The 17,057-nt window shown below is 33.3% G+C and overlaps 1 protein-coding gene across 1 annotated transcript in view; it reads right to left on the bottom strand.

Annotated features, from left to right (window-relative positions):
• The window catches only part of shank2b (SH3 and multiple ankyrin repeat domains 2b), a 112,062-nt gene extending 95,413 nt beyond the window's left edge, over window positions 1–16,649 (bottom strand). Inside the window, exons 1-4 of the mRNA XM_073831605.1 lie at window positions 16,611–16,649; window positions 12,328–12,531; window positions 7,799–7,870; window positions 1,848–1,956 (exon numbers count right to left, since the gene is read on the bottom strand). Of these exons, the coding sequence (XP_073687706.1) occupies window positions 1,848–1,956; window positions 7,799–7,870; window positions 12,328–12,531; window positions 16,611–16,649 (424 nt within the window). The remainder of the gene's footprint in view (window positions 1–1,847; window positions 1,957–7,798; window positions 7,871–12,327; window positions 12,532–16,610) is intronic.
• Window positions 16,650–17,057: the final 408 nt, after the last annotated feature.

Here is a 17,057-nt window from a genome sequence, read left to right as displayed (position 1 = left end):
GTTTATATCTCACAATTCTGAGAAATAAAGTCAGAATTGTGATTTAGACTCTTAATTCTAGGAAATAAAGTAAAAATTGTGAGATATAAACTGCTAATCTGAGAAATAAACTTGCAATTCTGAGAAATAAAGTCAGAATTGTGAGATATAAACTCGCAAATCTAACTTTTTTCTCAGAATTGTGTGATATAAATTCACATTTGTGAGAAAAAGCCAGAATTGCGTAATATAAACTAACAATTGCGAGTTATAAAGTTAAAATTGCAAGACAGAAACTTGCAATTCTGAGAAAGAAAGTCAGAATTGTAAGAAATTAAATCAGAATTGTGAGATATAAACTTGCAAATCTGACTTTATTTAAGAATTGCTTGATATGAACTTGCAATTGTGTGTTATAGTCAGAATCGCAAGATACAAACTTGCATTTGCAAGAAAAAGTCAGAATTGTGAGATATTAACTTGCAATTGCGAATTATAAAGTCAGAATAGTGACATATCAGAACTGCAAGTTTATTTCTCAGATTTGCGAGTTTATATCTTAATTCTGACTTAATTTATCAGAATTAAGAGTCTTTATCTCACAATTCTGACTTAATTTATCAGAATTAAGAGTCTATATCTCGCAATTCTGACTCGAAATTGTGAGGTTATATCACGCAAATCTGAGTAAAATGTCACAATTGCGAGATATAAATGCAAAAAAAGTCAGTATTGTGAGAGTTTCTGAGAATTGAAGGTTTGTGTCTTGCAATTCTGACTGAAAGTTAGTATTGTGAGATATTAACTCGCAATTGCGAGTTATAAAATCAGAATAGTGAGATATAAACTTGCAAATCTGGGAAATAAACTTGCAATTGCGAGTTATAAAGTCAGAATAGTGAGATATAAACTCGCAAATATGACTTTTTTCTCAGAATTGCAAGACACAAACTTTCAATTCTCAGAAATTACCTCGCAATTCTGAGAAAAAACTAGTTCCAAGATATAAACTCAGAATTCTGACCTTTTTTGCATTTATATCTCGCAATTGTGACTTTTTACTCAGATTTGCGTGACTTAAACTCACAATTTCGAGTTATAAAGTCAGAATTGCGAGATATAAACTTGCAATTCTGAGAACATATCAGTCTTTTTCCCCCTCTAAATAGTATTTTATTACTCGCAATTGCAAGTTTATATATCTCACAATTCTGAAAGTCAGAATTGTGTGAAAAAAGTCAGAATTGCGAGATATAAACTCACAATTGTGAGAAAAAAAATCTGAATTACGAGATACAAACTCAGATTTATGAGAAAAGAAGTCAGAGAAGTTTATATCACGCAATCCGGACAAAAAAGTTAATATGTCACAATTTTGACTTTATAACTGAGAATTGCGAGCTTATATCTCACAATTCTGAGAAAAAAACTAAGTCACAATAACCTTTTTTATTTTTTATTCGGTGGCGGAAATGGGCTTTCATCATTAACTGACAAAAAAAAAGAATTATTAATAATACATGCAATGCTGGATATTTCCATGAGATTAAATCAGTGAGTAAATGCAGTCAAACCAACATTTCTCGCATTATCACAGTTTATAAAATGGTAATAAAATATTACACAACTATCCACTAGTAAAAAAAAATCTAAAATTTGATCTGGTGTCTGAATAATTTTTGGTTTGACTGTATGTTAAATATGAACTGCTGAAATACAATGTAATGGTCCGACTACACAAAATCGTTTAAAAAGGAAACAATATAATGGTGAAGTAAAATAATCAATCTGGAACCGTAGCTTGGGAACAAAGCCTGAATAGCCTTTTATGCGCAGTTTTGGAGGTTATCTGATATGGCATCCCGTACCACCAGTTTCAGGGTCATGATAGTTGGGGTCCAACCCTCTTTCCAACATCTTAGAGACTTTGTCCACCTGATGATGCTGGATATATTCCATAAACTTCCTCAAGTTGACCTTAAAGGTGGTTTGAGAGAGAACAAGAGTGCAGGTGAGGTTAAACGAGAAACACTGACAGCTAATGATGGAGTAGGAAGTAAAGGAACAAGAGCGAGTGATGGAAATGAATGGTTGACGAGAGCATGAAGGGTCTCTGCTCACTTCCTCTCTCATGTAGAGATCTCTGGGACACACACATGCCACGATACAAGGCTGGATAAAAATAGATAGGAGAGCAGCTCCCAGTACAGAGACATTAGAGATAGAGAGGCAGAGAGAGAGAGAAGGAGCACATCTGATTTGGCAAGGCAAAGAGTTAGAGACCACTTGGCAAGCTACGGCATGCTACGAACACAGATCAACGCACGTCAACTCTTACGCACAACCAAGTGCACACACACGAAGACCTCCAACACAATAGAATAAGTGCCATACTCTTACAAAACACTAGAGTTTGCATTATTTAACTTCTGGATCCCGTCCTACCAACGCTAGCTTTCAATAATTCACACCTCAACACTAGCTAACAACTTTAAACCCATTAGGCTAACTACAATGAGGAGATGTCACCTAGCGGAATGTCAACATTCACCCTCTTACACTGTAAAAAGCATTTTGTGAGTGTTAGCTTGCACAAATCATGTAAAACTGGTGAATTCATTCAGAAATGTTATAATAAACATGAATAATTCAACCTGAAAATGTTAAGGATTAAGGTTTGGGTGGTTAGCATAGTTAGCATCTTTAGGCTCTGCCGGGAAATGTCGTAATTAGACTTTTTTTAAGGTGAAAAATTAATTCTGCATTCAAAAGTAGCCATACATTCTAATTAAATACAATTTTTGCAACATATAGTTGCAAGTATTTCATAAAAACACTTAGAAACGGACGTCATAACTCAGGACAGTTGCTAATAAATGGCTTTTTGTATTCTTGTGGTGTCATTTGCCAGTTAATGTTGTCATGATGTAATTTTTCTGCAGTTTTAGAGATATCTGGGACTAATGGTGCGTTCAAGTCCTCCTGGGAAGTTTGCCCTGCTGAAAAAAACAGCTAAAACCAGCCTAGGCTGGTTGGCTGGTCTTAGCTGGTTTAAGCTGGAAATGGCTGGTTTTAGCTGGTCTCCCAGCCTGGCCAGGCTGGTCAGGCTGGTTTTAGCTGGTGGTTTCCCAGCCTGACCAGCTAAGACCAGCCTGACCAGGCTGGAAAAATGGCCAAAACCCCTCTAAAACCAGCCTGCCTCCCAGCTATGACCAGCTAAAACCAGGCTGGTTGACCAGCTAAAACCAGCCAACCAGCCTAGGCTGGTTTTAGCTGTTTTTTTCACCAGGGTGTATTGATGAGTTAGGAAGTCGTAATTATGACATTAGGTGGGTTCAAATCTTTGGTAGAAACAAAATGGAGACCTTCTCCCTGCTGAAAAAAACAGCTAAAACCAGCCTAGGCTGGTTGGCTGGTTTTAGCTGGTCAACCTGGCTGGTTTTAGCTGGTCTTAGCTGGTCAGCGGGCTGGTTTTAGAGGGGTTTTGGCCACTTTCCCAGCCTGACCAGCCTAAAAAATATAAACTCTGTTTCAACAAAATGCTAAATAAGGCTCTGTTTACACTAGTACATTGTGGTTTTAAAACAGCGTTTTAAAATGAAAATGATCCTAGTCTACAATGGCATTTCCACTGCGTTTCAGAAACGGTCTACTCTACACAACCGAAAGCGAATGTCACATGACCATTTATAATGAGAATGATGTTACTGTTTACATGGTCATTAAGGAAATGCAGAACAAATGTGGGCAGCAACACCATCATTTTTAAAAGTGTCCGTTTTAGTCTGTTCACACTGAAACGCGACCCTGAATATTTCAAAATAAAATGGGGTCTGCAGTGTTTTCGAAATCTCCGTTTTCAAGGGTCAAAAATGTCACAGTACTGTAAATGACAGGCGTAACCATAACAAAAGTTACGCGTTTTAAAACTAAAACAAACTAGTGTAAACATAGCTTATAGAATAAGCAGCAGTTGTGTTTTTATTTAGTTTTTATTCAATTTATGAAGACGCTGTATAACTGAATCATTATAAATTCTATCGTAATTGTACAGTAATATCGCATTTTGTACATTTCATACATTTCAACAAACCGACGACTACCTACATACTCTTCATCCATTGTACTCCATGTTTTCTCATTAACTTGCCTGAAGAAATCTGGACTCAAAGAAAAACCTGAGTTTGCTACGAAAGTTATTCCATGATTTATTGACCCTCAATCCATTGTAGATGTATATGTCTTTCTTCTTTCAGACAAATACAACTGGAGCTATATTAAAAAAATTCCTGACTCTTCCAAGCTTTATAATGTGAATAGGTGTTGAGATTTTGAAGCCCAAAAAACTGCATCCATCCATAAAAGCACAAAATGTGACGAACACGGAAGCGCAAAGGAGAAAGCAAAGCAAAATACTGGTCACAAATTAGAAGTACAAAATGAAGATTTGTAAAGAAAAATTTTGATATAAGCCAAAAGGAGACTTTTTTTCCTTTGCTGTAAACAAAACTTGGTTCTTGCGAGACTAGCATATTCTCATCGGAGCTTACGCTACATCTACTTCCTACGTCATCCGATTAGTGAAAGATAAAGATTACAGTTTATAAAGTTTTCAATATGGATATTTTTCTTACACAAAATTTGAAACCAAAAATTTTAAAATTATAGACTTGCAATTCTGAGAATATATCAGTCTTTTTTGCTCCTCAAAATTTAATTTAATAACTCACAACTGCATGTTTATATCTCACAATTCTGAAAATATCAGAATTGCTTGAAAAAAGTCAGAAATACGAGATATAAACTCATAATTGTGAGAAAAAAGTCAGAATTACAAGATACAAACTCCACTTTGCAAGTAAAAGTCAGAATTGTTGATAAGTTTATATCACGCAATTCTGAGAAAAAAGTTTATATATTGCAATTTTAACTTTATAACTCGCAATTGCGAGTTTATATCAACTCTGAGAAAAAAGTCAGAATTGCGAGTTTGTTTCACACAATTCTGAGGGAAAAAAAACTAAGAATTGTGAGATTAAAAAGTCACAATAACCTTTTTGTTTTTTTATTCGGTGGCAGAAACAGGCTTCCATAATTAACTGACAAAAAAATATATATATTAATAATACATGCAATGCAAAACAGGATATTGCCATGAGATTAAATCAGTAAATACCGTCAAAACTTTATTCAGATACCTTCACTTTCTCACATTATCACAGTTTATTCACTATAGTTTTGAAAATGGTAATAAAATATTACACAACTATCAATACTTTGATGACCAATTACCAAGCAATGCTTAATTTAGTTCAGTCTGTGGTGTAAAAAAGTTGTATTAGCAATTAAAGATACACTTAAGCCAGTGTTGATTTTGACAACCATCTTAGATTTAGTCTTAGTCTTAGTCTTTTGGACTAAAATGCTTATTAGTTTTAGTCCAATTTTAGTCACTTCTATATGTGATAGTTTTAGTCCAATTTTAGTCGACGAAAAGTCAAAAAGGTTTTAGTCTAGTTTTAGTCAAAAAAAGGGGAAAAAGTAGTCTTTTAACAAATTATTGTAGGTCAGTAAGTATTTTGCTGTTGAGTAGTGTCACTTATAAGTTGTGAAACTAGCAGATCTATAGTTCAACACAATGTGAGCTTCCGGATTGACTATTTTCACCAATAATTACAATAATGAAGGAATGGTTTTAGACATAAAAGACATATTTGAAATACACCCATAGGTCCTCTCGCCGTTTGCGACCACCCATCATGGTTAATCGTCTGTCTGTCTGAGTGACAACAATGTGACGTGTTGAGCGTAACCAAACATGGATAGAATGCTAAAACGGCTTGCCATACTAGTATGGCAAAGAGTATTTAATGCTAATACGGCTTGCCATAGCGGCAGATACTTTTTAGGTTGTAATTACCATGCACAATAAGCAAAAATGTCATGCATTTTAAACATCTGACAGACCACCCACTAACATTTTCGTCTATTCTCGTCTCGTCAACGAAAACTCACACACGTCTCGTCATGTTTTAGTCATCAACAAGCCATTTTTAACCTCGTCATCGTCTCGTTATCGTCATGAAAAAAGTGGCGTCAACGAAATGATTTCGTCATCGTCATCATTGACGAAAACAACACTGATTTAAGCAAAACATGGTCAGGTCAAAGTGTTTGAAAAATTTTTGATCCCAAATTTGTATCAATTTTACTGGTAGTCCACTGTATGAAGAATTTTTGGGTATAATATGTCACAGTCTACATTGTTTTGCTAAAAAAAATATAAAAAATTATATGGTGTCTAAATCATTTTTTGTTTGACTGTATGTTAAATATAAACTGCTACAATACAATGAAATACATGATTTCTAAAGAAAAATTTAATATCGACAACAGTAAGCAGAAGATAGAGATTACAGTTTAAATATAAGTTTTAAATTATAAATTATTAAATTATATTTTAATTAATTTTTATGTACAGCACTTTGAATTACCATTGTGTATGAAATGTGCTATATAAATAAACTTGCCTTGCCTTGCCTTGCCTAAATACGGATATTTTTACTTACACAAACCCCCCAGAGCTATGTGGAGCACTTTTAATGATGTGTGGACGCATTTTTTGGGCTTCAAAATTTTAAACCCTATTCACTTCCATTATAATGCTTAAAGAGCCAGGACATTCTTTAAATATAACTTTGACTGTATTTGTCTGAAAAAAGAAAGTCATATACACCTAGGACGGCTTGAGAGTGAATAAATGGGGTAATATTCATTTTTGGGTGAACTATCCCTTTAAGACACTGAGGTGGCGTTCACATGCGTTAAACTTTTAAATGCAATCCTTCTGAAATAACTTGAATGCGAAGAGCCCATATGCGAAGATTTCATTTAAGCGCCAGCCAAGCAACTGCCATTGAGTTCAATTGAGTTCAAACTGCTAGCTTTTATCAGTTATTACAGTTCTCCTTGGGTTATGCCAAAAAAATTATTTTTAAAACAAAGGATCAGATCAGGTCAAAATAACTGTGTAAGGTAACAACTACACCTTTTTGTTTTTTTATAATGCAGATTTCAAAAGCAAACCCCTCTAAGAAACTGCCTTACATTCAGTACAATCTGAGGTGAATATCTGTTCGAAACAAGGACGTACACAAAGCTGTTCCTACGTCATCCTTTACAAACCCTGCCGGCTTACGGAGCTGTAATATAATAACTTATTAAGGGAGCTTGAAAGCTCAGAGCAATGAGAGGGAGAGTTTTAAATGCTGAGGGAAGCAGAGTGGGGACGGGAGATAAATAGGCTGAGCAATAAAGAGGAAGAGATCGAGCACAGCATAGGACATACAGTGCTGGAAGAAGTCGGCAATTTAAACTTGGTACGGAGCTTCGGGGCTGCTTTTGGGGGAGGAGCGTCGAATAACCTCCACCGGTGATTGCAAAAACCCTCATGACCACAGAGGAAAAATGGGCCGAAACACTAAAACGTCAACATCAATGACCATCTCGACCTGAAAATCCTGCAAAGTCCAAATGTATGCAAATGCTCCGGTCTGCTGCATTATTTAGCAGCAGACTCTAAAATGAATTCTGTATGTTAGATATTCAATCCTACCGAGTAAATATAAAAAACAAGATTCTTAAACATTTCTTTTCTGTTTTAACGTATCCCAAGATGTCCTCTCTCCTGCTTGCAATTAAGCAAATGGCTTCCATTTGAAATGTATGTAAAAGACTCACATTTTTGACAAAAATGCATAGTATGCTAATCTACATATGTCAATGAAACATTTTTATTTAAAAAAAAAAAAAGTCTTACCTGTGTGTGGAGTTTTTCAATTTGCTTTTCATTGACATTTGGCTGCTGGTACACTCTGCTCTTGTACCGGAACTGCAAAATTTAATCAATAGAGAGAACAATATAGTCTGTTTATATGCTCATTTAGTAATTCATATCATCGTTTAACATTTAATTTAACATTTTGACAAACTTGAAATAATACAGCATTCATGGTATCATGGTACATTAATAAGACAATTATTTAGAACCCTGAGTACTAAAGTATTATGTTACTGACACGTTTTTGTAAGTGAGAGGGCATACAAATAATGTCTTTAATAATTTATATAATCTTTAGCTCAAACAAATGATAAAATAGAAATATGTTTCATTACACTCCATTTGCAGCTCTTTTTGGCTGGTCGCTGCCTTGATAGTGATATGATTATATCAGGCCCTGGGGCTTGAATGAACATACAGGAGAACTACAAAAGGTTCCTGTTACACCAGCCTGACATCAGCCTTTTCACAGAGAGAGCTGAGAATGCTCCTGTACAGAAAGCACATCTTAAAGAAGGACGCCAGCCCTCGTATCACTGCATTCGTATCAATTTATAGCAGTTATCATCACTGTCAAAACTATTTTGTCATTGGGATCATCCTTGTCATAAATCATAATAAATATAAATGGAAATTTATACTCACAGTTCATTGATTTTGTTTACATATATTGATTATTGTTCACGTTGATTACCATAAAAATACTATTTGGACTTTTCAAATTGGAAAAAAAATAAATAAATAAAAATAAAATAGATATTTCTTATCATCACCGTCTACACCATTTTGTCATTGTGATTTTCCTATTACATAAATAAATAATAATAAATATGAAAGATATTTATACAAGGCAAGGCAAGGCAAGGCAAGTTTATTTATATAGCACATTTCATATACAAAGGTAATTCAAAGTGCTGTACATAAAAAGGAATTAAAATCAATTAAATTATTTTGATTACTTATATTATTTATTGTTCATGTTGATTACCAAAAAAAAAAAAAAAAAAAAAATTTGGATTTAAAAAAATAAATAAAATAAAATAAAATAAAATAAAATAAATATTGCTCCATTGGTAGCAATTTCTAGCAGTTATCACTGTCCACACCATTTTGTCATTGTGATTATCTTTGACATAAATAATAATAAACATGAAAGGATATTTATACTCACAATTAATTTATTTTGATTACTTATATTGATTATTGTTCATGTTGATTACCATAAAAATACTATTTGGACTTTTAAAATTTGATTTTAAAATAAAATAAATAAAATAAAATAAAATAAAATAAAATAAAATAAAATAAAATGCTCAATTGATAGCAAATTCTAAAAAAAAAAAATACTATTTGGACTTTTTAAATTGGATTTTAAAATAAAATAAAATAAAATAAAATAAAATAAAATAAAATAAATTGCTCAATTGGTAGCAAATTCTAAAAAAAAATACTATTTGGACTTTTTAAATTGGATTTTAAAATAAAATAAAATAAAATAAAATAAAATATTGCTCAATTGGTAGAAAATTATAACAGTTATTATCACTGTTCACGCCATTTTGTCACTGTGATTATATTGGCATAAATAATAATAAACATGAAAGGATATTTATACTCACAATTAATTTATTTTGATTACTTATATTGATTATTGTTCATGTTGATTACCATAAAAATACTATTTGGACTTTTAAAATTTGATTTTAAAATAAAATAAAATAAAATAAAATAAAATAAAATAAAATAAAATAAAATAAAATAAAATAAAATAAAATAAAATAAAATAAAATAAATTGCTCAATTGGTAGCAAATTCTAAAAAAAAAATACTATTTGGACTTTTTAAATTGGATTTTAAAATAAAATAAAATATTGCTCAATTGGTAGCAAATTATAACAGTTATTTAGCCTAGAATCTAGACGCGCCCCTAGCGGCAGCAAATTACATTTGCTTCCAAGGGCAGTCTAGTTACTCTCCGTTCACTTGAGATTTCTAAAAATCCAAAATCGACCGGGCCAATCACGAGTCGGTGGGCGGGTTTAACATGATGACGACTGACGTGCGACCATAAGTTCCGTCAGACATTCTCTGGTTCTGTGAATTATGCGTGAGAAATAGAGCGATGGCTCTATTGAGGATGAATGGATGAATAATACGTTGTTCATATTTATTGAGTTTAAACGTGAAAATGTCTAGTATTATTGTATTAGTGTACTGTGATTAAAGAGGATCACAATGCTGAAAAAGCATGTTTGGATTTTAAATCAAAATAACGGATAAATGTTGTGTTTGTGGTAAAGAGCCGCGGATCAGTTACGGACGCTGTGTGAAAGCAAAACGAGTCCGTGCTGCTTTTGCACCGCATACATAACGCACACGGACTGCAGACGCACTGTAGACGGAGTATGTGTGAAACAGGCGTCAGACATTCTCTGGTTCTGTGAATTACGCGTGAGAGATAGAGCGATGGCTGCCGCTAGCGAACAACTTTCTTTCGAATTGACTTTGGCCGCCACTCTGAAAGACTTGAAGTTAAGCTTTTCCACAACACACATGCAAGGAACTCGCTTTTCCGTCGCTCTGACTACGTAGTACGTCACCTTCTTCGTTGCTCTGATTGGTTGTAGCGCTATCCTATTGCGTGGAGAGGGAGTTTGAAAGACAACCGTTTATCCCACCCCTCTGGTTGAGCTCTGTCTATGGAGAGTGCCCAGACCCTACATTTATGTGGGTCTGGCTTGTCAGGCTAACAGTTATTATCACTGTTCACGCCATTTTGTCACTGTGATTATATTGGCATAAATAATAATAAATATGAATGGATATTTATACTCACAATTCGTTTATTTTGATTACTTATATTGATTATTGTTCATGTTGATTACCATAAAAATACTATGTGGACTTTTAAAATTTCATTTTAAAATAAAATAAAATAAAATAAATTGTTCAATTGGTAGCAAATTCTAAAAAAATACTATTTGGACTTTTTAAATTGGATTTTAAAATAAAATAAAATAAAATAAAATAAAATAAAATAAAATAAATAAAATAAAATAAAATAAAATAAAATAAAATAAAATAAAATAAAATAAAATAAAATAAAATAAAATAAAATAAAATAAAATTAAATATTGCTCAATTGGTAGCAAATTAAAACAGTTATCACTGTTCACGCCAGTTTGTCATTGTGATTATACTGGCATAAATAATAATAAATATGAATGGATATTTATACTCACAATTCATTTATTTTGATTACTTGTATTGACTATTGTTCATGTTGATTACCATAAAAAATACTATTTGGACTTGGAAATGTGATTTTAAAATCAAATCAAATAAAATAAAATAAAATCAAATGCTCAGTTGGTAGCAAATTATAACAGTTATTATCACTGTTCACGCCATTTTGTCATTGTGATTATCCTTGACATAAATAACAAATATGAATGGACATTTTTATAATTACATTATTTTAATAATTATGAATTATTGTTAATTGTAATAACAATAATAACATAAAATTCTGATTTTATTTTTTAAGTGTAAAACTTAATAATTATTTTATTTCTAAGTTATAATACAATTATTTGCTAATAATTAATGATTGTTCATGTTGATTATCAATTCTGATGATCCTTTAATTCAATAAAAAAATTAATAACAAAAAAATAATTAAATGAAAACACAAAGTGTAAAAGTGGATCCTGCTTGACATAATAACTATGCATGTCATTTCTACTCACAATAAAATCATCCTGATTACATACAGTATATTAATTATCGTTATCTTGCCGATTATCAGTGCTGATATGAAGCATTTTTATGGTTATTGGTATCAAAACCGATTTGCCGATAAAATAATTTTAAAAGCATCTAAAGAAATTTTTTTGTCAGAGCCCTTGTTATTCTTAATTTTGACATTAATTTTCATTTTTACACCATACATACTGTATATATCGGTTCAAAATATCGGTTATCGGTCTACTTGATCTGTAATAATCGGTATTGGCATTGGCCCTCAAAAACACATATCCGTCAACCCCTAATTGTTTAAGATTACCACAGAAATACATTTTTGGTTTGTTCCTTAACTAAAAAGAAAACAAATAACAATAAAACAATGATCAAATTTGTTTATATACTAATGCACTGTCAGTGGAAGTCTATGGTGCAAGTATACTGGAGACTTTAAAAGCAGATAAAAAGCTCCCTATATTTGCTAAAGCACTCAAATTGATTGTTTTGTACAAAAATGTGTGCTATTTGAGCTTTAAAGTTGTCTAAATCTTCCCTCCGCTGATGGCACTACTGTTCTAGACAGATTAACTTCTAGTTCAGCGTCTAGCAGCGTAATTCCTGGGGATGTTTGTGGAAGTACTTTGCAGATAGTGACGTCCCAGGTCCCTTTCTGGTATCCTTGCAAGCATTGTGTCACAGTTACATCATGGATGGAGCTTAAGTTGACTCCCCAGCATTTAAGCAACAAACTAGCGCTGCATTACCTCAAGGGACGGAACGCCTTTATTGGTAGATAGTGGGTAGTCTCTCAAGGGTCGCTCTTCCTCCAGGAAACCACTCTCCCTCCCGTCCACCGCTGGCTGGAAGAGCCCGTAGTTGAGCACATCTCTAAGACTTTGTGTGAGTGTACACAGGATCTGCTGCTTAGCAACCCATACTGTGGCATCAGGATTGAACCTCATGGATTTCTGGCAAAGCCAAGGAGAGAGAGAGGAAAAGAGAGAGACAGAGAAACGCTCTATCAGGCCATAGCAGGTGTACAGATTAACTAGGGGAAAAACATTTGTGTGCTAAAACGTTCAAAAGGGAGAAAACAACAGGAGAAAGCACAAATCATGTTTTATGACTTTATTTGCTGTTGGTTGACTGACAGAATGACATTTTAGAATTGAAATAAAATTAAAAGGGTTATATCATAAATTTTTAGCATTTTTTTGTGGGTTTCTCGTGAAGATTGTCAACCCTCTTTTTGACTTACAAATTAAACAGTAAGTGTTTAGGTGCAGTCACATTATTGAAATGTCAGCGGGCAGAAAAGATTGATTGTCTATTGTCAATAGTGTAGCGATGTATGAAACAGATCACACTTTCAAACAAAGTAGTTTTCAGTTGATTAGCTTGAACTCAAATCTTTTACTCTCATAACATGGATTCCTATTGAAATGACTGGATTTTGTGCTCAAAAATTCACAGCTGTAAAAAAACGTACCTTAAAAGAATAGTTCACACAAAAGTGAAAATGTATTCACCTTTGGACCATACAAAATGTAGCTGAGTGGGTTTTTTTTTTCATCAGAACAGATTTGGAGAAATTTAGCATTGCATCACTTGCACACCAATGGATCCTCTGCAGTGAATGGGTGAAAAAAAAAAAACATTTGCAAGTAATACAACACTCAATTCGAATCTATTAATTAACATCTTGAGAAGCAAAAATTTGCATGTTTGTAATAAACAAATTTATCATTAAGACATTTTTAACTTCAAACATAGTTGTCTTGTCTGAATCAGGGGAGAAATATGCACAGATCAAGCACCATTTATAAGTGAAAACAGTCCAAAACAATTCTAATGAAATATGTCTGACATTTTTCCTTAGAACTGCATGATATAAACTCGTAGTTGCAAGGTATAAAGTCAGAATTGTGGGATGTTAACTTGCAAATCTGACTTTTTTCTCAGAATTGCGTGATATAAACTTGCAGTTGTGAGTTATAAAGTCAGAATTGCATGATATAAACTCACAATTCTGTTATAAAGTCAGAATTGTGAGACATAAACACGCAAGTCTGACTTTTTCTCAGAATTGCGTGATATAAACTCACAACTGCGAGTTATAAAAAGTTGGAATTGTGAGATATTAACTGACTCTTTTTCTCAGATTTGCGTGATATAAACTTGCAAATCTGACTTTTTTCCTCAGAATTGCATGACAAACTCTTACTTGCAAGTTTTAAAGTCTGAATTGTGTCGTATAAACTCTAAGTTAAAAAAACAGAATTGTGAGATATAAACTCACAAATCTGACTTTTTTCTCAGAATTTTGTGATATAAACTCACAACTGCAAGTTATAAAGTCAGAATTGTGAGATATAAACTCACAAATCTGACTATTTTTCTCAGAATTGCATGATATAAACTGCCTTTTTTTCTCAAATCTAATTTTTTTTCTCAGAATTGTGTCATATAAACACAACTGCGAGTTAAAAAGTCAGAACGGTGAGACATGAACTCACAAATCTGACATTTTCTCAGATTTGTGTGACATTAACTGATTTTTTTTCTCAGAATTGCGTGATATAAAAACAACTGTGAGTTAAAGTCACAACTGTGAGATATAAACTTGCAAATCTGACTTTTTTCTCAGAACCGCATGATATAAACTCACAATTGCGTGTTATAAATGGTGAGATATAAACTATTTTGACTTTTTCACAGAATTGCACATTTATATCTCATAATTCTGACTTTATAATAAGCAATTGCGAGTTATAAAGTTAGAATTGTGATATAAACTTGCAATTCTGAGAACATATCCGTCTTTTTTGCTCATTTTTATCACGCAATTCTGACTTAATTTCTCACAATTGTGAGTTTACATCATGCAATTCTGAGAAAAAAAGTCAGAATTATTATGATGTTACAGGACTTTAACGCTAGAGAATATAGTATTTTGTCCAGAAGCAATGGTTTAAAGTTAAATGCACTAATGATGGATTTGTTTCCTACAAGCACGCAGCTTTTTACTTCAGAACTTGTTAATTGTTGGACTGGACTGGACTGGTGTGGATTACTTGTGGATTATTGTGATGTTTTTATCAGCTGTTTGGACTCTCATTCTGACGGCACCCATTCACTGCAGAGGATCCATTGGTGAGCAAGTGATGTAATGCCAAATTTCTCTAAATGTGTTCTGATGAAGAAACAATCTCTTCTACATGTTGAATGGTCTGAGGGTGAGTACATTTTCAGCAATTTTTTACATTTTTGGATGAACTTCTCCTTTAACTGTACATTTTAAGGCACACAAAATTAGGTTTTGTGTCTTTTAGTCAATGGAGGCTTTGAAATGATTTATATGCTCGTATTGCAAACTCCTGAATATTGACAAAATTCCCTTTCAGCAGATAAAGGCATTTAAAATCTTTTCCACTTTAGGTAAAACAAACTGTAAATGTTACCATGGACCACAAAAGTAGCATGGTTATATTTGTAGGTAGCAATAGTCAACAATGCATTGTATGGGTCAAAATTATACATTTTTCTTTTATGCCAAAAATCATTAGGATTAAGTAAAGATCATGTTCCATGAAGATATTTAATAAATTGCCTACCGTAAATATATCAAACTTAATTTTTGATTAGTAATACGCATTGCTAAAAACTTAATTTGGGCAACTTTAAAGGCAATTTTTTTTTTTCAGATTTTAAATAGTTGTATCTTGGCTAAATACTGTCCTATCCTAACAAACCATACATCAATGGAAAGCTTATTTGTTCAGAAATCTCAAATTGACCCATATTTTGTGGTCCAGACTCACAAATATTGATGATTCAACTTGTACTGCACAGATGTTTGTCCAATAAAATGCTCTCTGAGAATGTGCATACCACTAATGCAATCTGCAAATAACTAGAACTAATCAAATCTACCCTACCTCCTCCTTATTCTCTTACCATGGCTGAGATGGTATTGTTGACATGTAAATGCAGAATATGGAAAGCTAAGATAATTGTAACGCTCAATAGATGTGACACTGGCAATAACTTGCACAATATACTAATCATAACCACATCAGCTATGTGCAAGCACAATTCAATCCTCTGCTTCCTCCTAAAATAACAGTTTTAGCAATGACAGACACAGATATTTTTAAAGAACCTGTTTTGAGAGAAAGCAGTAAAAAATGCCTTCCCTTAGTGATTTTGGTTTGAATTTTATTTACAAAAAAATTTAATTCTATACCATTTTTTGTATTATTTGGGCTCTAATACACCATAAATGATACGTATGGATTTAAAAAGTGTCTGTAGGATTTAAAGTTCATTTTAAACTAGATTTTCCATATTAAATTTCTAATTTATCTGATTTGCTTGAGTGTTATTACAGAGGAATAACCAATAAAACTATTACCTTCACATATGTTGAATGAACTTTCTTCATTCAAACCATGACAATCTAATTTTCTACCTTACGTGTGAAAAATAGGTCAAAATTACTTGTTACTTATCCCACTTGCATATGTTAAATTTTTTTTTAGTCCACTAAAACCCAAACAGATCTCCAGAGGAGGCTGAAACTGTAAGAGGGAAGCAATTTACTGTAATAATATAATTTGGAAACATCCACATGGCCCGGCAGCCTAAGGTGAAACATGAGTGTTTTTCTGTGTGTGTGTGTGTGTGTGTGTGTGTGTGTGTGTGTGTGTATGTGTGTGCCTGGTATTCATCACGTTATGGGGACCAAATGTCCCCACAAGGATAGTAATACCAGTAAATTTTGACCTTGTGGGGACATTTCTTAGGTCCCCATGAGGAAACAGGCTTATAAATCATGCACAATGAGTTTTTTTGAGGAAGTAAAAGTGTGCACAATCTCCTGTGAGGGCTAGGTTTAGGTGTAGGGTAGGTGTAGGGCCATAGAAAGTACGGTTTGTACAGTATAAAAACCATTACGCCTATGGAATGTCCCCATAAAACATGTAAACCCAACATGTGTGTGTGTGTGTGTGTGTGTGTGTGTGTGTGTGTGTGTGTGTGAACGCACAGACTGCTGCAGGTCAGGGATGACCACACAGATGAGCATTGTGTCTCGCAGGCTGTTGTCCAGTCGGGCACTGGTAGGTCGATCCATCCTAGGAGGCTCATCTCTAGAGCTGTCTGATTCCGAACTGGCCGAGTCCGAGAAACTCTGAGCCATTTCCTCCTCGCTAGACATGGGGCTCCGCGGCATGTTCAACACTGCAGACAGAGAGCAAATTTCAGAATAAATTCAACGGTATACACAATGCCTACATTAAAAACTAAAGCAAATTAAATGAAATTACAGTGAGGGAAAAAATTATTTGATCCCCTGCTGATTTTGTATGTTTGTCCACTGGCAAAGAAATTATCAGTCTATAATTTGAATGGTAGGTTTATTTGAACGGTGAGAGACAGAATAACAGCAAAAAAAAATCCACATTTAAAAAAAATATATAAATTGATTTTCATT

Source organism: Garra rufa, chromosome 25 (assembly GCF_049309525.1).
Source record: "Garra rufa chromosome 25, GarRuf1.0, whole genome shotgun sequence".
Taxonomy (NCBI): domain Eukaryota; kingdom Metazoa; phylum Chordata; class Actinopteri; order Cypriniformes; family Cyprinidae; genus Garra; species Garra rufa.
This window is presented reverse-complemented; position numbering and strand designations above follow the sequence as displayed.